The sequence below is a fragment of the Phoca vitulina genome, unplaced genomic scaffold, assembly GCF_004348235.1.
Source record: "Phoca vitulina isolate PV1807 unplaced genomic scaffold, GSC_HSeal_1.0 scaffold27, whole genome shotgun sequence".
Classification (NCBI taxonomy): domain Eukaryota; kingdom Metazoa; phylum Chordata; class Mammalia; order Carnivora; family Phocidae; genus Phoca; species Phoca vitulina.
Window position 1 is genome coordinate 27,192,534 of NW_022589730.1, and position 26,924 is coordinate 27,219,457.

The window sequence follows — 26,924 nt, forward strand, 5'->3', positions numbered from 1 at the left end:
CCTGGCTAAAGTGTGCGGATAGATTTTTTCCTACCCTGTGTGCCTTTGCTCTTCATGGCTTTGTTCTTTTCATTTTTAGAAGGACTAAGAGAGTATTTTACTCTGTGTACTCACATGTAATGATTTTGAAATTCGAAAGATTGCTTTATTGTTTTGATATATTAGAATGCTAATTCCAGTTTTCATTATTCTTGAAATGCTCTGGGTAGTAACTTGTTATGATCCCAGCTCGGGGATGGGAAATGAAAATTGGGTTGTAAATGCCCCCATGGAGTTATTTTGAAAATACAGGACATTTGATGGACTACTTTTGATTTCTCAAATGTGTAAACACATGGAAAGAAGTGTAGACTTACTGCCTTCTTACTGTGAAAATTCCATCAGGGGAATATATTTTTTAAACAGACTTTTTTTTTTTTTTTATCTTTCCTCTGTATCTTTGCCTTTGTGGCATTTAGTTTTCTGTCATGGATCCCAAAGCTGTTTGTCAGTTGTGCCCGCTCGTGACAAAATGTAATACTGCTTATATTGCATCTTCTGAGAAGTTGGTAGAACAAACACACTGTGTACTGTTTATCACATTTAGCAGTATTGCTTTCATGGTAATAACTAATTTCTCACCCCAGATTTTCATTTATAAGAAAATCTCTTTTGTTTGGAATGAGTGCTGTGTTTGTGCTGAGTGCTTTGCTAGTCCTAGCAGTTTTCATCAGTAAGGTCATCATCAGTCATTTGGCTGACAGTTACTAAGTTGTTTCAAGTGTGTCTTTGAAGGGGTCTCACCCGGTGACAAAACCCTTCACTAGTCACTAGTGTCATTTAATTTTCAACAACCTTTTAAGGCAGATAGAGAAACTGAGAATTGGGGATGTTAAGTGTCACATCTGAGGCTACATTATATGTAGAGTTGGAATTTCATCTTGTCCCTGCCTTTTTCCCCAAAGCCTGTAGAAATCCATTCTGGAACAAAGAATCTTAAATATTTCTAAATATCTTTTAATTTTATATCTTCTTTCTCTCTGGAAGAGTGATTAAAAGTGATATATCTTCATTCTTTCCCTATTTTAATTTTCTTGCCCTGAACTTGCAGACCCAGAACACTTTGTGAACTTTGAGAAGTGTCTGTCTTCCATGAATAGCTCGGAAGAGATTTGCCTTCTGACTACATTTGCTCAGATGGCTCAGGCCAGAAGAACCAATGTGGATGAAGACTTCATAAAAATTATTGTTCTGGAGATATATGAGGTTAGAATATTAAGTTTTAGAAATCAGCTAAAAAATGTGTTCATGGGGATTATCTGTGCATTGATTCTTTTGGGATTGCTTTACCAAAAAAATGTGACGAACTTGTACTGTCCACACTCATGGAAGGAGATAGAAAATCAAAGGAATATCATTTTGCTGTAAGGAGTATTGAAAATATGAATCATACTCATTCCATTTCCCCCTGCTGTCTCTTGACATTTGATGCGTGAGTTTTGGTGAGGAATAGACAGTCTGATGACACAGCCTGACACTTGGGTGTTAACACTGTCTGTTGCCCTCTACCCCACAACACTGCCAGTAACACGGGGGCCTGGCTTCCAAGCCAGTGTATTTCTGTGTTTTTTAAAAGGTTTTATTTAATTAATTAATTAATTAATTAATTTAGTGGGCAAGTAGGGGGAGGGGCAGAGGGTGAGGGAGAGAGAATCTCAAGCAGACTCCCCAGTGACCTCGGAGCCCGACACGGGGCTCGATGCCACAACCCTGAGATCATGACCTGAGCTAAAATCAAGAGTCAGACGCCTAACTGAGCCACCCAGGCGCCCCTTCCAAGCCAGTTTAAGTGAGATGGTGGAAAGAGTACTGACGCTCAGGTAGAAGACCTGGGTTTGTTTTAACTCTGCTAGCAATTGCCCATCTCACAGCCGGAAAGGTGCCCCACCACTCTGGGCTCAGCTTCCTCAGCTATAAAATGACAGGCTGGGATGAGATCCTTTCCTTCTTCGTCTTTTCACTGAGCCATCCCTAAGGGAGGATGAGAGTGGACTCTGGACCCTGAGTGTCTAGAGACATAACCCATATATTTAAAAAGATGCATATTTTCCATTTAGGTTGTAATTTATCTGTTTATCTTCATTAAAAAATATTTCTTCCAAACTATTCAAGTAAACTTAAAAGTAAAATTATGTTTGAGGAAGATTATCTGAGTTTATTACCTTCTCCCCAGTACTCCAGTTTGAAAATGATAGACCTGGATGATCTAAAGTTCTTTTCCAGGATCAAATATTAGGCTATTCTTATATTTGTATTTTGTACTTATGCATGAAGTTAAGGCCTAAATCCATCTGGAATTCCAGACTGTCTTCATGGTATGAGAATATTGCAGGGGGTGGGGGGTAGGACTGTTTTCATATACAGTAAGTGGCATTCTAGAACAAGGTCTTTTATGAAAGTAACATTTGTGCTCTTGAATGTTTCAAGGGTTTTGGCCAGTACTCACAGTAAAAGTTACATTGTTTATTACATTCTGATTCTGCTTATGTGTGTCCGTGTGTGTGTGTGTGTGTGTGTGTGTGTGTACATGTATGAAATTGAAGCAATACTTAATCTTACTGAGATGCACTCTCACCTTTTTCTATTCTGTTGTTATTTTTCTGTTCTATTCCCTTGTATTTTAAAAAAATCTGCTTGCTTTGGCATCAGTGGATTGTAGCCTGTGCTTTGGAATACGTTGTTTAAGGGAAGTTGGTGAATTGAACATTGCTATTTTAGAAGCTCTTGTCATTGAGGATCTTATTTTGTAGGAGAGAATAGGTATTTCTATGAAATGCATTCTGATTTTCATCATTTTAGCAATTTTCTCAATTTTAAAGAAGTTTTTACACCAAAAGGCCTATTTTATAGCTACAGACAGACTTGGGGAACTTGGAGTCCTTGTTACATAGTTGCTTCCCTGCCCCTCCTGACTCCCAGCCTCAGGGTAGACAGTTTGCCCTCCGAAGGTCTGACATCTTTCTTGAACATGGTGTGACCCTAGGCTCAGTGTGAGATTCTTTCTCCTTTACTTGAAAGCATCCTAAATGAATTATGGAACTGTGTTTTGACTGGTAATTGACCAAAAGTGCAATCTCCACCTCCTCCCACTTTTAGGTATCTTATGTCACCCTGTCTACCAGAGAGACTTTTTCAAAGGTTGGTCGAGAGCTCTTAGGGGCCATCACAGCTGTTCACCCTGAGATGATTTCTATCATTTTGGATCGAGTTCAAGACACCATTGACCAGGTGGGAATGGTAAGAGCACTGATTTTGTTTGTTTTGCTTTTTTTGTTCTGTTAAATTCTGCATTCATGGAGCAATGAGAAAAATAGGTTGTTGGGAATGACTGAGTCACGGGCGCAGCTGGATGAAGAGAGCATGTACTGTGTCCCAGGCTCTGCCATTCACCAGGCCTGCTTGGGGTTAGCGGCTTCGTACAAAAAGCTGTGATTGTTTCTCTTTAATCTCCTCCAAGTGGCTTTCCCACCTCCCTCAATAACAGGGTTTTCTTTTAATTGTAGTTTATAGTTAATAACAGTTTGCACTTCAAAGTTTGTTTGGCTGTCATAATTTTTATATTTTATACTTGGAAGAAAACAACCCTGATTAAGAAGGATGGCCCTATTTACATCAGCCAAAAGCAGAATTAAAAGTGGTAATTTAAGTTGAACAAGACACATATAGTTTATTTCTGTCATTTGTCACAATCCCTTTTGTATTTTTTGTCGATGTTAAGAACAGGTGTGTTGTGATATAATTCACATGCCATACAGTTCATCTATTTAAAGCATGTAAGTCAATGGTGTTTTAGTATATTCTCAGAGTTGTGCAACCATCACCACTCTCAATTTTAGAACATTTTCATTACCTCAGAAAGAAACCACAAACTCTTTAGCTATTACACTCTGTCCCTCCAACCCCTGCAGCCCTAAGCCATCACTAATCTACATTCTGTCTCTATAGATTTGACTCTTCTGGACATTTTATGCAAACAGAATTACACAATATGTGGTCTGTGACTGGCTTCTTTTACTTAGCATAATGTTTTTCAGGTTCATCCATGTTGTAGCATGAGTCAGCACTTTACGCCTTTTAATGGCCAAATATTCCATTGTATGGATGTGCCATTTTATTTATTTATTTATTTATTTATTTGTTAAAGATTTTATTCACTTATTTGTCAGAGAGAGAGCACAAGCAGGGGGAGCAGCAGGCAGAGGGAGAAGCAGGCTCCCTGTGGAGCAGGGAGCCCGATGCAGGACTCTATCCCAGGACCCTGGGATCATGACCTGAGCTGAAGGCAGACACTTAGCCAACTGAGCCACCCAGGCGCCCCTGATGTGCCATTTTTAAAAACATACACTTAATGAAGATCTTTTTCCTCATCTATAAGAAGGCTATGATGTGTGAATTTTTCACATGGCAGGTATTCACATGTTATAACTTGAAGAGGAACATTTAAAGTACTTTTCTGTAAGGTATTTGAAAAGGGCCCTTCTGTCTTATAGTCACTGCATTATCCCTGTAGGATAGATGACTGATAACTGTCATTACTTCATCACATTCAAAAATGGGCAAATTCCAGTGAAAGATTGGTTCACGAGACATATTGTTTCTAAATGAAGGATAAATGATATATCATGCTTTCCTTGGAAGAGTACATGGTACTTTTTTTACATTAAAAAATTTAATGGTGGTAAATTATACACAGCATAAAAATATACCATTTTAACCCTTTTTCAGTTCAGTGACATTAGGTACATTCACATTGTTTTGCTGTCTGCCATCACCATCATCCATCTCTAGAACTCTTTTCATCTTGCAAAACTAACTCAGTACTGATTAAACAGTAAGTCCCCATTCCCTCCATCCTCCACTCTCCAGCCCTGGCAACCAACATTCTACTTTCTCTCTCTATGAGTTTGACTACTCTAGGTACCTCATATAAATGAAACCATCCAGTATTTATCCTTTTGTGATTGGCTTACTTCATTTAACATTTTGTCCTCAATGTTTGTGCATGTCGTAGCATGTGTCAGAATTTCCTGCCTTTTTAAGCCAGAATAATACTCTATTGTAAGTATAGACCACATTTTATTTATCTGTTCATCTGTTGGTGGGCACTCGGATTGCTTCTTCCCTTTGGCTGCTGTGAATAATGCTGCTACGAACATGAGTGTACAGCTATCTCTTGAGACTGTGCTTTCCATTCTTTGGGGGATATGCCCAGAAGTAGAATTGCTGGAACATAGGGTAATTCTGTTTTTCATTTTTTGAGGCACCACCATACTGTTTTCCATGTGGCAGCAGTACTTTAGAGAAAAGCATTGTATCCCACTGTGATATGATTATGTTGAGATGAAAGGCCTTTTATATGCAATATACAGGAGCATGGTTTTAGTTGTTCAGTTTGAGTGATTATCTGATGGGATGAGTCCCAAAGAAATATACATAGGGGGTCACAAGATTCTTTCCATTTGGTTGAGCTCATCACCATTTTCTCTTAAGTGTTTTTCTGGTTTGGGCTACACCTATATTTTAAATTTGGTCATAATACTTCAAGTAGTAAACTGTGCCCAGAGATATGTTTAACTTAACTGTAAAAATTGGGACCATGAGGTTTTTAGAGCACATCTAAAAGATGCCTCCATTCTCTGTTTATACCTATAGTTCCTTTGTGCTCTGGGAACTTGCTGACATTTTTGGAGTAAGTTGTTCAAACCCTCTATGCCTTTAGATGAATAGGATAGCTTTGAATATTTTTGTTGTCACCTTGGGGTTATCAGGAATCAGATGTAGCCCCAGAGCCCGGAAGTGATCTGTGGGCTCTAAACTGTTCTAGTTTTCAAATGTTGAACCATTATTGTTTCCTGGAATAAAAGCCACTTGATCATGGTGTATTATTCTTGATATATGTTGATAGATTCAGTTTGATAATATTTTTTGTTGAGGATTTTTACATGTATATTTATGAGGATATTGATCTATAGTCTTATTGTTATGTCTTTGTTAGGTTTTGATTTTAGGATTATGTCGGCCTCATCACATGAGTTGGGAAGCATTTTTTCCTCTTCCATTTTTTAAGAGTTTTTTAAGATTGCTATTAATTCTAACTTGACTGATGGAGTTTACCAGTGAGATCATCTGGCCCTAGAGTTTTCTCTGTAGAAAACCCTTTGATAACAATTTGCATTTTAAAACAAATATAGAGCTGTCCAGATTTTTGTTTTTCCTTAGTTTTGGTAAGTTATGCTTTTAAAGGCATTTTCCCGTTTCATCTAACTAGTTGAATTTATTGGCATAAAGTTGTTGGTAATATTCCCTTGTCAACCTTTTAACGTCCCTAGGACCTTTCACGATAGCCACACTCTGATTCTTGGTGGACAGACACATGCTATACCATTATTTTATCTAGCTGGGATAGATGTTTTTCTGGACAGATCTCATTGCTGTACTCATTGTTCTAGAACCATTATTTTGCCCTTTCTCTCAGATTCTCACAGGGTAAAGTAGGATTTTTCCATCTTTAAAATTACTATTTTACCATTTTATTCAGAATATTCAAGACCTTTATTAACAAATCCTCATGAAAATTTAACTATGTGAGTGCACACACACAAAGGAAAAGAAAGGTTTCTTTAAAATTTATTGTTTCTGTTGTTCTTTCACATTTTGTTTTGCCTTTCATTGGGAGCAGTGCAGGAACCTGAAAAAAACTAGTATGTATGTTCTAGATTTGCGTTGTCCCATGCTGTAGCCACTAGGTACATGTAACTATAGAGTCCTTAAAAGGTGGCTAGTCCAAATTGAGATGTACTGTAAGTGTAAAGTACTCACTGGGTTTCAAAGACTTCGTATGAACAAAAAGTATGTAACATGTCACAGTTTTGTGTAATGATTACATGTTGATAATGTATTGGATGTATTGGATTAAGTGAAATATATTATTAAAATTATATTACTTGTTTCATTTAACTCTTAAAAGATGTGGCTGTTAGAAAAATTAAAATTACATATGTAGCTTGCATTATATTTCCATCGGATAGCACTGTTCTAGACATTATAAAATGAATTGCTCTTCTGATCAGTCTCCCTTAAAGCAAACTATTGAGTGAACCCAGATTTATCTTAATTTGCACACATGGATATGTTATTCAGAAAGTGATGCTATAGACTTTTTGTAAACAGGTTTTAAAAAACTTTTTATTATAGAATCTTTCAAATCTGTGTAAAAGAATAGGGTAGTGGATCCCTGTGTACCCATCATCCAGCTTCAACAGTTACCAACTCTTGGTTGATCTTGTTTCCTCTTCACCTCCATCCACTCCTTGTCCCTCCTCCCCAGATTGCTTGGAAGCTAACAGAAATATCTTTTTAAATGCCACAGAAGAAATAATAATTTTTTTATAGTTGACATGCAATATTATATTCGTTTCAGGTGTACAGCATAGTGATTTGACAGTTGCATACATTATGAAATGCTCACCACGATAAGTGTGGTCACCATCTGTCACTATACAAAGTGATGACAATATCATTGAACGTAATCCCTATGCTGTACTTCTCATCCCTGTGACTTATTTATTGTATAACTGGAAGTTTGTACCTTTTTCACCCATCCCCTTACTCCCCTCCCTTCTGGCAATTACCAGTTTGTTCTCTGTATTTGAGTCTATTTCTGTTTTTTGTTTATTTAAATAATTATCGAAAGTGCTCACTCTTTTTGTAAAACGAATGACCATCTCCTCATTTATCATGGCTTTAAATTTGGGTCTTGGTATTCTTAAATGGTTTTCTTAAATGGAAGTATATCAATTTATATATAAATAAAAAATTGTTGACCTTTACAAAGGGTAGCAAAATGTGCTTTTGGTGTATCATTAGTTTTAATATTTATTTTATTTGGTTGTCCATGATGTTCATTTCATTTGTCTAAAAATCAAACAAAACCCCTCTTCCTTTTGGAAAAAATTTTTGCAAGCAGTTTAATAATATAATATTATAGTAATACAGGATTGTCCTTAAGTTTCGATCTTAATTATCATCATTTTCTTTTAAATAAGGTTTCTTTATACTTGTTTAAAGAACTGCCTTTGTATCTCTGGCGACCGTCTGCCTCTGAGAGAGCTGTGATTCGGGATTGGTTATTGAATTATAACCTGGCAATGGTGAAGAATAAATTGGCCTGCGTTATTCTAGAAGGACTCAATTGGGGATTTGGTGAACAGGTATGTGTTAAAACCATTCTCTAGAGACTGGAGGTTCTATACACATCAGTTTTAAAGGAGCATTTTCTCAAAACATAAACATTTCCAATTATCATTTGCAAGGTCTGCAAATTCTATTAGCTGTGTCAGAGTTTAGGATCTTTTCTTTAATTCTGTTTTGCAGAGTGACCATCCTTTACATGAAGATAAATTGTTCCACAGTGAAACTTCTTCTCTTTTTCCTAAGACCGTTTGTATCTGTTGTGTTATCTCTAGCTGTTTATTGCAGTTCTTCCTGCTTTCCCCTCCTGACTCTGGTCTCTCTTCCTCCTGCATTTTGTCTTGCTTGTCACTGCCACACTTGTCTCCTAAAACACTGTGCATTGGCTAAGAGCCGGCACTCTAAGCAGGCTGCATGCCTGGGTTCTGTTCCCAGCTCTGCCACCTCCTGGCTGCATGACCCCGAATGCATCTGAACTCTCGGCTTCAGTTGGTCATCCGTCAGCATTGATATTAACACGCTTACCTTGTAGGGTTGTTGTAAGGATTCAGCAAGTTAGGACGTGCAGAGCATTTAGGACAATTCTTGGTGCACATTAAGTACTCAGCAGTGGTAGTTTTTGTTAATAATAGTTTATTAATAGCTTTGTTAATAATAGCTTATTATTATTGAGAGTTTGCTACCTATCATATGTCTCCAAAGATGCCATGTCAATGATTTTGACTGTTAAAACTTTCCTTCCTCTTGGGGCACCTGGGTGGTTCAGTTGTTAAGTGTCTGCCTTTGGCTCAGGTCATGATCCCAGGGTCCTGGGATCGAGCCCCGCATCGGGCTCCATGTTCAGCGGGAAGCCTGCTTCTCCCTCTCCCACTCCCCCTGCTGTGTTCCCTCTCTCGCTGTGTCTCTGTCAAATAAATAAATAAAATCTTTAAAAAAAAAAACAAAAAACTTTCCTTCCCCTTTACCCTAGACCTTATTAGTTAGCTCCTAGATCAAAATGTTTTGATATTATACAGGGAAAATGGGAGAGAACTCAGCCCTCTCTGTCTGCCAGCTTTTATTCTCAGCAAATCATTTAGTCCTCATAGCCGTCTTGTGAGGTTTGCATGTACTTGACCCCTGTTGTACAGATGAGAAAACTGGAACAGGCAGCTTTTCTCCCTGGGTGTCCCTAGCCACCTGGGTCTGCCCCTGGGTCCATTTGGAGCTTCTCCCACTCCAGTGCTGGTGGGTGAGAGCTATAGGGGGCTGATTTTCATCTTCACGTTCTCTGATTTGTGAGTAGAACCCCCCTCCCCTCGGCCCTTCCTCTCCCATCTGGCTGTGTGAAGACTTCCCTGTGAGAGTCTCCACGATCCTTCATTAGTTAGGAAAGTCATCTTCCGTTAAAGGATTAAGAAATGTATTTCTTCAGGTTGCAAAGGAAGATTGGATGGGAAATTCGATAGGCAACTTCAAGCTCCTGAAGGAATATTTTATCTGTGTTGTTGAGTATCTTTTTTTTTTAAGGTTTACTTATTATTTATTTATTTATTTAGAGAGTGCACACATGTGTGATGGGGGGGTGGTGTGGGGCAGTGGATAGAGGGAGAGGAAGAGAGAATCTGAAGCAGAGACCCTGAGATCATGACTTGAGCCGAAATCAAGAGTAAGACGCTTAACTGACTGAACCACCCGGGTGCCCCTGTGTTGTTGAGTATCTTCTACATTTTCACTGATGATAGAATAATGAAAGGGAATATAGACTTAATTTATTAAATATTTTCCTGTTTAATAATACTTGAACAATTTCCCAGTTTGTGGCAATGCCCTTAAAGTTGTAACCCAAAGACTTTATAGAGCTTCTAGGGTGGGGGAGTTACATTCAAAGATATACCTGGGGTCCAAGATGAGTCAGGTTCAAACCTATCTAAGTGCAATTAATGGTTCTTGAAGATTTCAGGGTTTTTTCCTGTTGTCATTTTATAACTTAATTGTTAGGGGATGTCATTTTTGGAATGCTTAAGTTCTACATCCAAGATCCTTTTTTACTATTTTTCCTAGTCTTTTTGTTCAAGGGCATGTTAAAAAAAAAAAAAATCAAGATGGCTTGTTTGTGATTATTTTTCTCTTTGAAAGGGTACCCTTCATCTGGATCAAGCAGTCCATGCTGAAGTGGCTTTAATGATTCTTGAAGCGTACCAGAAATACCTTGCACAGAAGCCGTATGCCGGGCTTCTTTCTGAAAGTATGAAGCAGGTATTTCCTTTTCTTCTATACTGAGAACATCTTTATTTTAAGTGGCCCGGGTGGATAAAGTTACAGTATTTACCCTTAGATTGCCTAAGACCATTTCTGGCAATTTAAGATCCTGAAATTGAATTCTGTGGTTGGATAAAGATTTTTCTTTGAGAAGTAGCTTACATATGACCATTTCAGTGTTGTAGAATTCAGTGGAAGCTGGAGCTGGCATGTCCTGGCTCAGGAGAATGGACTGAATTTTCAGGAGCTTTGCAAACCAGGTTGTTAACCTGTTCGTAGCTTGCACCTGACCATGGTGGGAGTTTTTACACTACCAAAATTGACAAACCCTGTAAATGATCTCCCACGCTCCAGCTGGTTGTTAAAATGTACTTATCATGACACCATTTGTTGTGTACCAACCTTTGTATTATTGCTCCTTTGCTTGCACTGACTCAGATCAGGTTCACAGAGTGACTAGCAAGTAAGCAGAAGTGGTAGTTGTGAGAAATTGCTTTAATTGAGTGCTGCAAACACTTGAGTACTGGTAAGTAGTATGTCCTCTCTTTTGAGGATGTTGTCGATCACAGAAGGAAATGGGCGGGTGAACTTACTGATTTAATTTGTATGTGACTAATTGTGGTTTTAAAATAAATAATTGTTTTAGGTTTCATATTTGGCCAGTATTGTTCGATATGGAGAGACACCTGAGACCTCATTTAACCAGTGGGCCTGGAACTTGATCTTGAGGTTAAAACTGCACAAAAATGATTATGGAATACAGCAGAATTGTCCAACTGTTCCCTTCTCCAGCACTGTGCCTGACATGACAGAGTCACCCACGTTTCATCCTCTCTTGAAGGCTGTTAAGGCGGGCATGCCCATCGGCTGTTACCTGGCTTTAGCTATGACCACCGTGGGCCACAGGTACAGTGTGGGCTGAGCCCCTAGGGTTGCTGAACCTCAGTCAGTGATTCTAGATCTCATTTTTCACACCCCAAGGTCTGAGGCCTCCATCAAACCTACCTAATGGTGATCAGGACCAAATCATAAGCCTTATTAATGGTTTCTCCAGGGGAAATGCTGCCCAAATTCATATAAGACAGATTTGTACCTCATACATTATGGAGAGAGTATATCTGTGCCCCAGAGTGGAATGTTCATGTCAGCAGTAGGTGTTTTCTCTTTCTTGGGATACGGATCCCATAAAAAGAATTGGTCATCTGTATTGAATTTTGTTTAAAGTGATGGCAGCCCAACTCAGGCTTCTCCACTAAAGGGCTAAATCTGCCCAGGGGAAAGAAATGCCTGATCAGGTCACATGCCTCTCGGGCATGAGCCCAGAGCTGTTGCTGTTTCTTCCACTGGCGCATTTGCCACACTGTGTTGTAGTTGTCTGTTCAGTCTTCTCAGGGATCGTCTGTGAGGTCCTAACCTCAGGAACCATGTTTGTCTTGTGTTACCATTTCATCCCTAGTGCTGACAGCTGTAGCTGGTGCCATAAGCTGGTGCCGTAAGTAAATGGATGAGTTCTTAGTTGGTTAAAAATCGTTTTTTTTGTTTTTTGTTTTGGAAAAGATCATTTTCCTACGATGTATTAATTTTTTCTAGCCTATCTGTTTTTCTAAAATCTCTTTCACCTACATGCTTTCTGGTTCTTGCATTTTAGACTCACTGTAATACTTCTTTAGCATCCCAATGTCAGCATGTTGTTTCGCATTACGTGTATTTTCAGTGGGATGCTGGGTGTCCTATCAGCTGTTTGTGTTCGACCTTGTGCTCTGCAGTGGGAGAGATATGGAATTGTTAGTTAGCTGCCTTCAGGTTATTGACAGTTTAGTGGAGCTGGGTGACAGAAGGTAGTGGGCAGCGCTAAAGATGTGATTGTGGGCTGGATGAGGTTTGTAGAGCGGTGCTTCTCCACCCTTGCTGCTCTTTAGAGTCCTGTTCGGAGTGATTCTAAAGCTACGGAAAAGAGGGTGAGAATCCAGATATAATTGGTCTGGGGGCCAGTTCTCCAGATTATTGTGATGTACAGCCTGGATTGGGAACCACTCAAAAGTATGAGCAGAAGGAATTTCAAGGAAGGAGAGATCATGAGGGCAGGATACCTGCGTAGAGGAGCGAAGCTTTGGAGAGGAGTCTTAAGTAGAGAAGGCATCCGAGGCTAGGGGGCAGAGTGGTGACACTTACCCTCTCCAGGTGACTAGTGCCCCCAGTGTTGAAAATTCAGCCACGGGCCTCGCCCTCCCCATCCCCCCACAGCACCTGTGCACTCCGGGCAGCACCCTTACTGTATTGCAGTGTGATAGTGTCTCGCTCCCCTCGTGCACTGCGTGCTCCTTGACGGCAGGGCATTGTCTTGTCATCTGTGTATCTCCACAGCTTGGACTAGTAGGTGTTTGACTGCATGAACGCGGGAAGGAGCAGCAGGTGTCTGAGTGTGTATGTGGGGGGGTGAGGAAGCACTCCTGACCGAAGCCCGTGCTTCCCGTGAGTGACCGGAGGTGACCAGGTAGGTGAGTAGGGCCCAAGTGTGATGGACAGATTTGAAAGTCAGGTGAAAGAGGGTAGAACTGATCCACTAGGACGAGGAGAGATGTTACACAGGCGCTTTGGAAGACACTCTTCGTTTTTTCCAGTAACCCAAGTGTCATTCACTAGGTCGAGTTTCCTGTACCTCAGGTTCCTCATCTCTAAAATGGGAATAATGGTAGTACTGGACTTACTTGTTGAGCCTTAAGTGTGTGATAATACTTTCAACTTGTTCAGCAAATGGCTGGCATGTGGATTCTGAGTGTAGTGCTCTGAACTTAATCTTTCATGATTTCTCTCGTGTCTTGTATTCGTTCTGGGACTGCACCTCTTTATTCATTGATACTACTATCGGTCTTCTCCAAACATAACTGTTTGGTGCTGATTACTGCATCCCGAACGGGAGTGAAGGTGAAAATAAAGTGTTTCTCTTGCGGGCTGAACTCCATCCACCGTGGTCATCAGGGATGTATATATACTAGAACTAACTTAAAACAATCTTATGAATGTGCTTGGGGTTGGGGCAGAGTATGCAGGGATAGAAGTTGTACATGAATATAACATCACACAGAACAGAGAACAATAGTCAGAGAAATCACCCAGAATCTTTCTTACCCTAATGAAACATTGGGTTTTTCTTTTCCTGTTTGCTTTTTATCCAGTATTTTTTCCTTTGATGTTTTTGAGAGTTATATGTATAATTTTGTATATCCTTTGTTTCTCATTCTAATATTATAAACATCTCCCTGTGGTATAATCTTTGCATCATTACTTTTATCTTTTGAAATGACTTTTTACCCTAGAATTAAAGCAGTATAATCAAACTGTAGAAGTAGGAAGATGGGAGAGTCACTTACTTCTACTTCTCCAGCACAATGAACATTTTGGTGTGATATCATACCTGTGTTTTTTCCCTTTTTTTTTTTTTAAAGATTTTATTTATTTATTTATTTGACAGAGAGAGACAGCGAGAGAGAGAACACAAGCAGGGGGAGTGGGAGAGGGAGAAGCAGGCTTCCCGCCGAGCAGGGAGCCCGATGTGGGGCTCGATCCCAGGACCCCGGGATCATGACCTGAGCCGAAGGCAGACGCTTAACAACTGAGCCACCCAGGCGCCCCTGTTTTTTCCCTTCTATATGATTCTTGTTTACTAGTTGTTGTAATCAAAAGTATAACATTTTATGTTTTTTTTTCTCCCCCCAGCATCAGTGTAGTAGAATTTTTCCATGTTGCCCTTGCACATCATATGCATTCTTTTTAAAGATTTTATTTATTTATTTTATTTGGGGGGCAGGAGCAAAGGGGGAGTGAAGGAAAGAATCTTAGGGAGACTCTATGCTGAGCACGGAGTCCCATGTGGGGCTTGATCTCACGACCCTGAGATTGTGACCTGAGCTGAAACTAAGAACCAGATGCTTAACCGACTGAGCCACCCAGGTGCCCCTCATATGCATTATTTTTAAATGATGCAATAATATTCTCATTGAATGGATTTTCCCAAAATTTACATATATCATTTCTGCCTCTGAGTTTGTGATTTTAAATAATTTTGAAAAGTACATCTTTACATGGATCATGTGTCATATTTTTCTCCACATTTGAGATTATTTCTTAAAGATAGATTTTCTGAGGTGAGTCAAAGAATAAATCAATTTTTATGCAAATTGGTTTCAGAAGAATTTTGCCAGTTTATACTAACAGCGTGAACTCACTTTTGAATCTTCTCTTTGCTCTAATACCTTGTGGAAATGCGCAATGAGAGCCCCATGGCTCTTAGAAGAAGCACCATTTGGGAAGCAAAATGGGGTAGTGGCCAGTGTTCTGGACTGGAAATTTGCAAACCTGGGTTCTCATTTTGGCCCTACACTAGGAAATTATGTGAATTTGGGCATGATACCTCACCGTTCTCATCTGTAAAGTGAAAATACAGATGAACTGTTAAGTTCCTTTGTACTTCCCGAGTTCTGGTGCTGGTATTTCTGTGTGAAGTTTGGCTATGCACACCATGTGTTGGGGACCTGAGATCATCTGGGTAGCAAGTAGGCTGATGGCTCATTGGAAGAACATCATTTTCTTGAATTTTCATTGCCTTTGTCTCTTTCCGTAGCATTGAGAAGTTCTGTGCCGAAGGCATCTCACTGTTAGGAATTCTGGTCCAGTCGAGGCATTTGAGAACAGTGGTCCATGTCCTGGATAAGATCCTGCCTTTGTTCTACCCTTGCCAGTATTACCTTCTGAAGAACGAGCAGTAAGTAGGGTATAGCCCAGGGAGGACCAACCACTGTGTTTTCAAGTAAAATAGGGAATGATGTGATTCAATAGTGTATTTTTTATGAGGCAAAAAACTTCCTGCCTAGTTTAGAATGCAGGTTGATGAACAGTAACTCTTAAAATGATTCCAGTTTTATTTTCATGAAAGATACTTCCCTTTCTCATTTAATTTTAGATTGCTTATAGCTTATTAGTATTTGAGAGAGTAGTTGTTTCCATGAAACCTGGGAATAGTGTTTCTGACATTGAGCAGCAAATGGCTTTGCCATTGTAACAGTAGTAAAACGTACTGCTTTTCATTGTCTGTACTATTACAAGCAGGTAAGATACATAGGAAGGTGCTCATCACATGAGATACTCATAATCTTGTTGAGGAAACAAGACTTTTGAGGTAATTACAAAGTGTTATTGGCAAGGCCATGCTGTAGTGTTATAGGTTGCATTTGCATATGGGTAAAAGTAAATGGGATTTATAGTAAAAGAAGTAGCTGCTTGGGGAGGGAGGGAATTAAGAATGGAGTATTAATCAAGATGCTTAATTACACATGATAAAAATCCAGTGCACACTGGTTTCACCAAGAAGGGGATATATTGGCTCATGTGATTGGGAAAAAGGCTCATGATAACGTCAAGTAATTCTAAAGTGGTAGTTCTCAGCCGGGGGTGATTTTGAGCCTCAGAGGACATTTGGTAATGTCTAGAGATGATTTTTTGGTTGTCACATCCTGGTGGGGGGGATGGAAGGCAGTGGGTGGTTGGGCAAGGGGGTGTAGAGGGAGGGTTTGGGGGAGGCTTAATGGGTTAGGTGTATTTTAGATAGCAGGGAAGGGTCAGGAAGTGTCTTCTGGGGAAAGGACATTGTAGATGAGATGTTGGGAATGAATAGGAGTTTGCCAGGTTAGGTGTGGGGGAGTGTTTCAGGCACAAGACCCAGAAGAAGCAGAGGAGACAGGAGAGAGGCGGGAGCCAGTACACCCAGGGAACTGAGGGCACTCCCTATTTGTGGTGGGATTCCACCCCCGCGCCCAGTGCCCCTTACACCACCTTGTATGAAGTTGACAGCCAGTACCAGATTGTGGGATGATTTTCTAAACATCTCTGCTTTTGTGAGAGTAGGGAGTGGGGAGGGGATAAATGGGATGCTTGGGATGTTTTTCCTCTAATGCTTTTTAACTTGTGTGTGTTTATGTGTCTTGGATCTGTCTGTTCACTATACTTCTACAGGTAGATAGAATTCCTTTAACCCACCTTAAATTCAAAAACTTCCATTTTTCTGAAATTCTTGAAGAATTGTTGAAATCTCTAAAAGAGCTTTGGTCTACAGATGGGACCAGTTTAATATTTTTCTGTTTCCTCATAAGTAATTAGCCACTGGAAACTTTATTGACTTCTGATTAGAAGGTCAAGTGTGTTGTCCTATGTTCTTGGCAGGTTTCTGTCACACCTCCTCCTGTTCCTACACCTGGACAGTGGTGTTCCTCAGGGTGTCACACAGCAGGTCACCCACAAGGTGGCACAGCACCTGACAGGAGCCAGCCATGGGGACAACGTGAAGCTTCTCAACAGCATGATCCAGGTCAGGCCCCTAGGAAGCCCCTACATATATACCGGCCCACCTTCCCACTCAAGCACCCTAGTGTTAGCACAGCTGAGTGTTGGTCATTTCAAAGCACTTGGCAGCAGATTTGGGCTTCGTAGTGGAGGTTTTTATTTGTTGGTGTTTTAAAAATAGGAGGCTGACTCTTACCTCCACATCACCTGAGACCTTTCTCCATAGGCCCACGTATCCGTAAGCACCCAGCCCAATGAAGTGGGCCCCGTTGCCGTGTTGGAGTTCTGGGTTCAGGCTCTAATAAGCCAGCATCTCTGGTACCGAGAACAAGCCATCCTCTTCCTCATGGACCAGTTGTGTAAAACAGCTTTTCAGCTGATGCAGGAAGACTGTGTGCAGAAATTACTTTACCAGCAACACAAGGTAAACCTGTTAGAGAATTTGTCTTTCAGTCATTGGCTAGATAGTGGCCTTCTCGGAACATTCCTCCAAATGCACAGTTCCCAGTGCTACTCTGGGGCCACTGCCTTTTTAAAGCTTGTCTTGACGGTGCCGTATCTCAGGAACCATAGTCCCTGCTAGCGTGGACTCCAGGGAAGCCAAAGGAAAGGACCCCCCGGGAGGAGCTTGCTCATCGCATTTGGCTGGAACACGCTGCCTGTGACTATCATTGCTGGGGGCACTAATCAGTGAAATCCATGTCTTACCAGAACCTACTGTCGTAGGAAGATAATTGCTGATATTCTTGATAAGGTTTTTTTAAAGCCTCTTCTCTCTGCTGCACATCCTGTCCCGTGTGTAGAATGCTCTGGGTTACCACTGTGATCGGAGTCTGCTCTCTTCTTTGGTGAGCTGGATCGTGGCTGGCAACATCACTCCTTCCTTCGTGGAGGGCTTGGCCACGCCCACCCAGGTAGGAGCGCCCCTGCGGCCCGTTGGTAATCTTCGCGAACTTTTACTGTTGTCATCATCTATGCTGATACAGCGCTACCAGCTTTAAGTAGCGCCCCTCCTACTACGTATTAGAATGCTTTTCCACGTAACCCTCCCAGTGGCCCTCTGCTGAGGTGGCGCTGTTGCTCTTCTGTTTCACAGAGGAGTTAACTGAGGTTTCGTGGAGCCAAGTGGCTGGCAGAGTGTCAGACAGCTCGGGGTCGGGCCTGGTGTGCCTGATGGCAGAGCCTGCCCAGCAGCATGGTTAAGAGTGGACGCTGGAGCCGGACCGCCCCGGGCCCGGTCTGCTCTTTGTTAGCCCTGTGCCTCGGGCGGCTTGCTTACCTCTCTGTCCTCAGTTCCCTCTGCCGTGGAATGGAGTAACGGTTGCACCTGCATGTAGTGCACTCAGCCCCGTGCTCAGTCCAGCCACACGGCGCGGACTCGGTGTTGGCTGCTCTTACACCATGAGCAGCAGCGGCAGCTTTTCTTCATTCTTACCCCGTCTGACGTCATGTGTCACATTACGTCCCCGATTCATCACTCCCACCAGTAGTGACAGCCTTCAGCCTCCCATCGGTCTTGCCCCCGCTCTTCCTCTTACCTCTCGTGAGCCAGCTGCGGCACACTCCTTGCTGTCACCCACACGGGTCCCTGGTGTTTCCGCCTCTCCGCCCCCGCCTCACCGGTCCTCTTGCCAGGCACGCCTTCGCGGCCATTCTCCATGCAGAGCTGTCTGTGGTATGCCCGCTCCGTGGCCCCGCGCTCCTTCCGCCAGCTTCCCACAGCACTTGACTCCTGATTCCGTGCTCAGCACCTCTCGCTTCGCATTGTAGTTACTTAAACGTTAGTCTTGTCTCCTCGAAGAGATGGAAAACTTGAGGGCAGAGCTCAGATCTGGCCCTCTTTCCTGTCCCTCGTGCCTATGGAACCTGCCCAAGAAATAATTATTGTGTGAACAAACGTCTTCTTTTACTGAAGTGGCGTTTCTGAGGGAATTTAGCATTTTTCAGTGATTTGTTTTATCTAAGTTTGGACCTGTGACAAGAACAGTGATAGGTATAAGAACTCTGTTAATTTGGGGAACCATAAATATTTGTTGATTGAGATATCTGGTAGAAGAGATGCGCATTTGTAGAATGTCGGGATGATTTGGTCTGAGTGAGCTGCTCATTCCCCTCACTCTTACCTGCTGTCCTTGTAGGTCTGGTTCGCCTGGACAGTACTGAACGTGGAATCCATCTTTGAAGAAGACTCCCAGCTCCGTCGAGTTGTCGAAGGGGAATTGGTGATAAACTCTGCTTTTACCCCTGACCAAGCTCTGAAGGTGCAAAAAGCAGTTCTGCATTTGAGTGGGAGAAGGTGGTTTATTGATGGATCCATCTAATAGCTTTTGAACTTCTGCGTTTTCTTTCATGTAAATGCTTGGAAAGCACAACATCCAAACCAGTGCTTAAAACTGTATAATTGAAGTGTATACTTCCTTTCCAAGCTTTATTTAGCATAAAGAGTCACAACCTAACGATTGAAGTCTGTGTTCATGCAGGGGTGGAGGGGTTTGCCCTCGTTTTAAAACAATTTCCAGTGTGTGTCCTGTGCATCAGTCCCCTGGAGAGCTTGTTAAAAATCAGATTCCCGGACCCCAGCTTTTGAAATTCTGAGTTTCTAAGTCTGGAGTGGGACCAGGAATTTATTTTAAAAGCTCCCTAGCTGATCTTTAGGCTCATGGAATGAGAAGAAGACTGGGATAAGGCTTTAGAATGAAAGACCTATTTTAAGGTCTCCTAATAGGGAGTTGGATTTTGGGTTTCAGACCCTGTCAAGGAGTTTATCATTCTTGACAGTTCTTTTCAAATCCAAGTTCTCAAGAGATTCCTAACGTTTGACAGTAAAATTGACTTGATTTTCCTATCGTTCTGCTCCCTTGTATTGTGGCGTTTTGTGCGCAAAGGACTGGAAAGGCACGGAAATGAGGTAAAATGTTAAGACGCATTCCAGTCTGGGGGCTTATGAAATGTTTTGACAGAAAAAAAACTGCCCCACATGTTTTGCTACCAAGGAGTAACCTTGTGTCAGCTAGTGGGTTGGAAAAGTAAGGTTTATAGGACTTTTTTTTCTTACTGAATGAAAACAAAATGTTCAGTGTTTTATTTGGATCATTTAGAAAGAGCAGAGTGTCTGGAACTGTGATCATATCATGGTTGCTCAAAGCCCCTCCTCTTTTGTAGAAAGCCCAGGCCCAGCTGAAGCTCCCCATCGTCCCATCCCTGCAGAGGCTGCTGATTTATCGTTGGGCGCACCAGGCCCTTGTCACACCTTCTGATCACCCTCTTCTGCCTCTCATTTGGCAGAAGTTCTTCCTCCTGTATCTTCACCGCCCAGGACCGCAATATGGGTATGGTACCCAGTGTTGTTGTAGGTGTCTCTTGAACCTGTTCTTGACTTTGCACTCTGCTCTCATGCTCTGTGTTCTCACACTGTGGCCTCTGAGTTGGAACCATTCTTCAGCCTCTGGTTAGGAGTCTGCCTCTCTGTTTCACATTTATTAGACTAGACAGGTCTTGAGTTTAGGGTATCTTGTGGCAGCTCTCTCTTTACCATCCCCTATACCCCCTGAGGTGAGGACAGCACCTGGAGCTGGGCAAGGTGCAGTATAGAGCCCCTGGAGCCGCAAAGGGAGAGAAACTGCCCCAAGCAGGCTGCTCGTGTGACCGTTGCGGGGGTCATCCAAGCGGACTTGTGCTGGCCAGAGCAGGTGTAGACAAAGGCCAGGCACTGCCTGGCAGCCCTTGGGCTGTGCCTGGGGGTGTCTAACATTTCCCCTGGGTATTAAGGGACTCTGGCAGCTGGAACTGCCCACTGTCACTGACCGTGTTCTCCGGCTCCAGCTCAATTCCTAGCTCACCCTCACTCCCTTAACTCAGTCCTTCAGAACGTACAGATATTGGTTCTTGGGCTCTTCTGTTTTCTACCAGCTTGCAACTTCTTCTAGAGCAGAGACTGTCTTTATTCTGTACCGCTGAGTCGTGATAATATCTTAAATTTGTGTAGCATTGCATTCTTTTTAAAACTGCTTTCATACACACCCTCTTGTTGGAGCCTCGTACCAACCACTGAGGTAGAAATAACAGGTATTGATTTAATGTGGTGTATTCATAGCCATTGAATTAACTGATTGCAGTTGTGTGCCACATAGGAAGAGCATCTTGTGTTGATCTTGTGATCTGTGCTTGTATTTTTTAAGGTTACCCATAGATGGTTGTATTGGAAGAAGGTTTTTTCAAAGCCCTGCTCATATCAGTTTGTTGAAAGAAATGAAGAGGCGCCTGACGGAGGTGGCCGACTTCCACCATGCTGCGAGCAAGGCCCTCCGCGTTCCAGCAGAGGGCAGTGGAGGGCCACCTGCCAGCCAGGCTGGCAGCCCCGGCTACCTGACTTCCCCAGAGCTGCACACGGAGCTCGTGAGGTGGGCCGTGGTTCTTTAGCCCTCTGTGCTGTCGTTGGCAGCACCGGGTACTCTGCTGGAGCAGCTCTTTGTGCTCCAGACTGCCAGATGTCATTCTCTCAGCCCTGTTAGATTGAATAGGGAGGGTGGTTTGGGCTAGGTTTGCATCTTGTAATGCTTCTTCTCTGTGTTCCTCATGAGAAGGGAATTGGCAATTTGGATATAGCTCTGTCAGGTGCCTGGAGTCTGAATGGAAGGTCTTAAACTAGAGGGGCTGATGTCCTCTTCTGTTTCTCTATGTAATAACAGAAACCAAAACAGTCGGTCACAGCAGGTAAACATCTAGTAAAGCCTGCTAGGAAACTTCTCTAAAGGAACTTCATGAGCAAGGCAGGGTTCTTTAAGCAAAGTCCATACACCTCTTGGAATCTACCTGGGGTAGGGTAGGGTCTAGTAATCACCCAAAACCACTTCTAAGGGGCGCCTGGGTGGCTCAGTTGTTAAGCATCTGCTTTTGGCTCAGGTCATGATCCCAGTGTCCTGGGATCGAGCCCCGCTTCAGGCTCCCTACTCGGCGGGGAGCCTGCTTCTCCCTCTCCCACTCCCCCTGCTTGTGCCCTCTCTCGCTATCTGTCTCTCTTTCAAATAAATAAATAAAATCTTTAAAAAAAAAAAACCAAAAAATCGCTTCTAAAATCAGGCATAAAATGGATATCTCCCCAAAGGTTAAGAACTCTGAAGTAAGTGTGGTCCCTTTCACACTAGTCCTTTACCTTTCATTTACGCTTGCCATAAACCAGTTATTAGTCTTCTAAATAAGACTTAATAAAAATGGTTTCTAATAATTAGCCCTGAATGCTGAATGTCTTGGTGAGGAAACCCGGGGTTTTGATCCAGCTCTGAGGCTTCAGGCTTGCTTGACCTGAAAGCCCTCCGGGCTATCTTTCTGCCTCTGGGATGATTTCTCCCCTTATCTTGCTTGAAGGAAAACTTAGTTTTAGCCAGGTTTAAGCAGTGGGGAGGCTTAATCTTTGAACATTTAGATCAGCCAAGAAAGTTTGATGTGCCCTTCTGCCTCTCGTAAACCCCCCCTTCCTTTGGCATGTTCGTTAAGTAGCCATGTAACTGAATCAGGAGCTGGAAGAGAACTCCACACTGGCCTCGTCTGTGTGTGAGAGCCTCAGAGTCCTGTCCCTCTTCCTGCACGGGCTGCCTCGGAGGTCAGGGAGGTAGTTTTCCATGTTACTGAGCAAAGCCAAACTGTGCCAGCTCCCAGACCCCACCCAGCAGTTCGTGAGCCATGGACTCCTCTAGTCCTCCCTTTGCTGCAAACAGCTGCTTGGAATACCGGTGAGCCTAGCTAACTGGACTGTGTTCCTTATAAAAACAAAGGAAACATCATTAAATTTTTAAAAAAATTTTTACTGGAAAATGGAGATTTTTTTTTTTTCTTTTTTTAGCCAGGCTTTGTTTTATTCCTTGTTAATGGGAACAAGGTATACACATACTTTGAGTTTTGTTTGTGATTCCTTGAAGCAGGAGGGCGTCATTGAGTCTAAAGCTGGCAGGTTCTTCTGTTGCGAAAGTTTAAGATGGCTTTTTTTTTCTTTCTTTTTAAGATTTTATTTATTTATTTGGCAGAGAGAGACACAGCGAGAGAGGAAACACAAGCAGGGGGAGTGGGAGAGGGAGAAGCAGGCTTCCCGCCGCGCGTGGAGCCTGATGCGGGGCTCGATCCCAGGACCCTGGGATCATGACCTGAGCTGAAGGCAGACACTTAACTGACTGAGCCACCGAGTGCCCCTAAGATGGCTTTTAATGTTTTCTCTGAAAGAGAGAAAATATGTTTACTGGAATGTTATTTAAACTTTTCCAACCATTGAGGCTCACTGTGACTGGATTGCCCAGGAAGGAAAAACTCCAAATTCAGATCTTAGGTCTACGTTAAAATCACCTCTTCCATTTATTTTTAATCTCTATGTTGTATTTACCCCAACTTTAATAATAGAGTTTACAGAGTCCTTTCCTCACAGCCTTGTTGTAGCAATTACTGTACCATATTGTAAGGATTTGTGACCTTCCTCCCCTGCTGGCCCATGAGCTTCATGGGCCTGCGGTGGTGGTTGGAAACATTTTCGGTAATATGTGCTTTTTACTTCTATGTAGTAGTGACAGTGTTCCTAGAGATGTAAGAAACTTCATTTGTCTGCACATCTTTTTGTATTTTATATAATTCTGTCTTTTTTCTTTTAGGCTCTTCAATGTGTATATATTATGGCTGGAAGATGAGAATTTTCAAAAAGGAGATACTTATATCCCTTCTCTACCAAAGCATTACGATATTCACAGGCTAGCAAAAGTGATGCAGAATCAGCAGGTGAGACTATGGCAGTGTCTCTTTTAGCATACCTGACTGTCATCAAATAGGTCACAGTCTTAATCTGACGTTAAAACCACTTACTGATGTGGAAATGGGGTCACAGGCATGTTCAAGAGGTGCAGATGGGGTGTAACCACCGAGGAGGGCAGATGATGCCAGACAGGTGAACAGGGGTTAAATTTCTAAGGACCAAAAATGCCTTTCCAAAGAATTTGGATTTTGTTCTGAAGTGTTTGTTTGAAGGGGCCATGAAATGACAGGAGTGATTAGATAAATGGATGAATTTAAAGTATGTTGAAGAAGAATCAGTAGGATCAGGAGGATTTTCAGATTAGATACACAGGTGGGATTGATCTACAGTAGTAGGATTGATTAGATATATAAGAACACCCAGATTTCTAGCTTGGGCAGCTAGAGATACTGTTAACAAAGATCCAGAACACTGGAAGAGGAGGTGCCAGAGGGGCTTCAAGGAGAATGCTCTATCCAGGATTTGGTGGGGAGGGGATGCTAGAATTCAGGAATGGGGCAGGGTAGGAAATGTGGGTTTAATGGTAGTAGAGCATTTAGATTGTGAAGAGGACTGAATGAAGCCAGAGCCCTGAGAAGTAACGACATTTAGGGCATTGAGAAATAAGGCTGAGAATACAGGGCCAGAGAAACAGGAAACATAAATAGGCAGTCTTGGTGTCCTGAAATCCTTTGAGTCAGTTCCGTGTTCATCTCTTCTTTATCCTCTACATGCCAAGGCCTTACCTAAGAATTTGTGTGTAGTAGATGTCTGGTCAGTGTTTTTAAAAATTAATCATAGCTTCTTGGTTCTCAGATATTTATCTTGGTTCCCCAGTATCGACAGAATTAATAGCTTTCTTTCTTTTTTTTTTTAAAGTCTTTGCCATTTGATTTTATAGCTACACTTTTTTTTTTTTTTTAAGGATTTTATTTATTTATTTGACAGAGAGAACAGCAGGGGGAGCAGCAGAGGGAGAGGGAGAAGCAGGCTCTCTACCGAGCAGAGAGCCTGATGTAGGGCTCAATCCCAGGACCCTGGGATCCTGACGTGAGCTGAAGGCAGATGCTTATAACCGACTGAGCCCCCCAGGCGCCCCTATAGCTCCACTTTTTGATCTGTAGGTCACATTTAGAGTTGTTCTGTCTTTTTGTGGTTTCTGAGACATCTCTGCTTGCCCACTGTTAATTCTTTGTATTCTCAATCGTTAGCCTCTGTCAGCAATTATTTAGCACAGAGGCAGAGAAGGTGACATTAGCGATCCCTCTTAAAGGAGCCATGTATACATAGTAGGGGGGACTGGTACAGCACCTCCAGCAGTTGTTTGGGGCTTCTGGGATTCAGGCTTGTGACCGAGATGACTTCGGAGTTTCTCCTCTGAGTCTGGAATGCCTCATGCCGTGGTTTGGAAGTAATGATTTAGGACTACATGGCAGTGTACTCATTGAGAAACCAGAGACATTTGTAGGTTTAGAGGAATCCTTTAAACACTTAAAATCAGAAAAATAAATTGTTCACAAAACGATAGTCCATAGTCCATATTTGATATAGTTTTTAGTGTTCATGGAGAGCTGCCGTTTCTTTTCACTGAAGACGGTCTCCCATTCTGATATGTATTGATCACCAAAGTGAAGTAGGCGTAGTTCAAAATATGCAAGACAGTTCATTGGAATGTGGGAAGAGAATACTGAAACTTCTGTTTTTTCTCCTTTTATCTATTATTTATTTTCTTTTGTAATAGAAAAAATTTGATCATACAGAAAAATGGAATAGTGCAACACACATGCCCTTCTCCTCCCTCTGCCTGCTGGGTACCAGGTGTCGAATTTTATCTATAGCCCGTCCACTCCCTTCACCATGTTATTTTGGAACTAATCCTAGAAAGCATTTGATGCATGTAGATTTCAAAAGATGAGGGTTAAAAAAGTATTCTAACCCAGTAGCATTTATATCTGAAAAATATTAACAGCAGTTTCTTAATATCAAATATCTAAGTGTTCCAGTTTCTGGTTACCTCATAAATGTCATAAAAGTTTTATTTTCATTTTTATACTTTGAGTCAGGATCCTCGTTTTGTGATTGGTTGATAGCTCTTTAAATCTGTTTAATCTACTGGTCCTCACCTATTCCTTTTCTTCCCCTCGCAGTTTGTCTGTTGAAGAAACTGGATAGTTCGTTCATATAGTTTCCCCACAGTCTGGATTTTATAGATTTTATCTTTGTTAGTGTGGTTTAATATGTCTCTCTGTCCCCTGTATTTGCTGTAGAGTGGTATTGGGACCAAGGGCCTGATCTCATCCAGATTCAACGACTTTCCAATGTATTTGTTATTTATCTCTTTAAAATTTCTGACTTTTACTCATTTTTTATAATTTATTAGCTCAGTACTATGTGTATATAATTTATAAATGTACAGTTGGTGGGGCTGTTAAAATTATTTTTTCTGATCTTGGTACATAATCAAACACCTGCTAAGATTATTAGTGTCCATTCTGTTTTTTATATATGCGTTTGTGTGTGTGTGTATATATATATACATATTTTAAAGATTTATTTATTTGACAGAGGGAGCACACATGCGTGGGAGTGGGGGGAGGGTCAGAGGGAGAGAATCTTCAAGCAGACTCCCCGCTGAGCACGGAGCCTGATGCAGGGTGAGATCTCAGACCCATGAGATCATGACTGGAGCTGAAACTAAGAGTCGGGTGCTTAACTGACTGAGCCACCCAGGCACCCCTGTTAGTGTCCATTTTAAACGTGATTCATCCTAATACTGGAGAGCTTGGTATGGACCATCTCGTGCCAAACCTTACTGGTCTACTTTTTAGTTAAATATTTAGTTTTATATGTGAATATGTGATTCATCCATGAAAGCTAATGTCCTGTGGTTCAATTCTAGGATCTGTGGATGGAGTATTTGAACATGGAGCGCATACATTATGAGTTCCAGGAAACCGTTGGTCTGTGGACACAGGCCACACTGGAATCCCATTCTCCGCCCTGCAGCTTGTCGGTGCAGCTGGACGTCACTGATCCTTTGTTGGGTGAGCGAATGAGCGTCAGCCCCCTCGAGGGAATGAATGCGTGAGGGAATGAATGATTGAAACCGAGCCATTGAGGGTTAAGGTTTACACAGTGTATTCCTCCAGTGAGAATTGCTTTTTAGGAGGTCGTTGTTAACTTGTCTACAACTTAGGGTTAGGTTTGGCTGTGATGGAGAGAAAACTCCAAAACAGTAATGGCTTAAATAGGATACTTACTTTTTCCGTAAAAGAAGTTGGAGGCAGGCAGTTAGGCAGTAGCTTTATGGCCTAAAATGTTGCTTGAGAGAAACTTGCACAAAGCTAGG

The 26,924-nt window shown here is 42.0% G+C and overlaps 1 protein-coding gene across 3 annotated transcripts in view; it reads left to right on the forward strand.

Annotated features, from left to right (window-relative positions):
- Positions 1 to 26,870, forward strand: part of EPG5 (ectopic P-granules autophagy protein 5 homolog) — a 57,091-nt gene extending 30,221 nt beyond the window's left edge. The window contains exons 12-25 of one of the 3 annotated variants that reach the window (XM_032422706.1): positions 1,091 to 1,245; positions 3,136 to 3,276; positions 8,085 to 8,249; positions 10,348 to 10,467; positions 11,117 to 11,376; positions 15,092 to 15,232; positions 16,687 to 16,831; positions 17,033 to 17,230; positions 17,610 to 17,720; positions 18,945 to 19,067; positions 19,969 to 20,135; positions 20,985 to 21,206; positions 23,439 to 23,562; positions 26,475 to 26,869. In XM_032422706.1, coding sequence (XP_032278597.1) covers positions 1,091 to 1,245; positions 3,136 to 3,276; positions 8,085 to 8,249; positions 10,348 to 10,467; positions 11,117 to 11,376; positions 15,092 to 15,232; positions 16,687 to 16,831; positions 17,033 to 17,230; positions 17,610 to 17,720; positions 18,945 to 19,067; positions 19,969 to 20,135; positions 20,985 to 21,206; positions 23,439 to 23,562; positions 26,475 to 26,663 — 2,261 coding nt within the window. In that variant the 3' untranslated portion in view covers positions 26,664 to 26,869. Of the gene's footprint in view, positions 1 to 1,090; positions 1,246 to 3,135; positions 3,277 to 8,084; positions 8,250 to 10,347; positions 10,468 to 11,116; positions 11,377 to 15,091; positions 15,233 to 16,686; positions 16,832 to 17,032; positions 17,231 to 17,609; positions 17,721 to 18,944; positions 19,068 to 19,968; positions 20,136 to 20,984; positions 21,207 to 23,438; positions 23,563 to 26,474 lie in introns of all 3 variants that reach the window. The other 2 variants (XM_032422708.1, XM_032422709.1) reach the window with 2 other exon arrangements.
- The last annotated feature ends 54 nt before the right edge of the window (positions 26,871 to 26,924 follow it).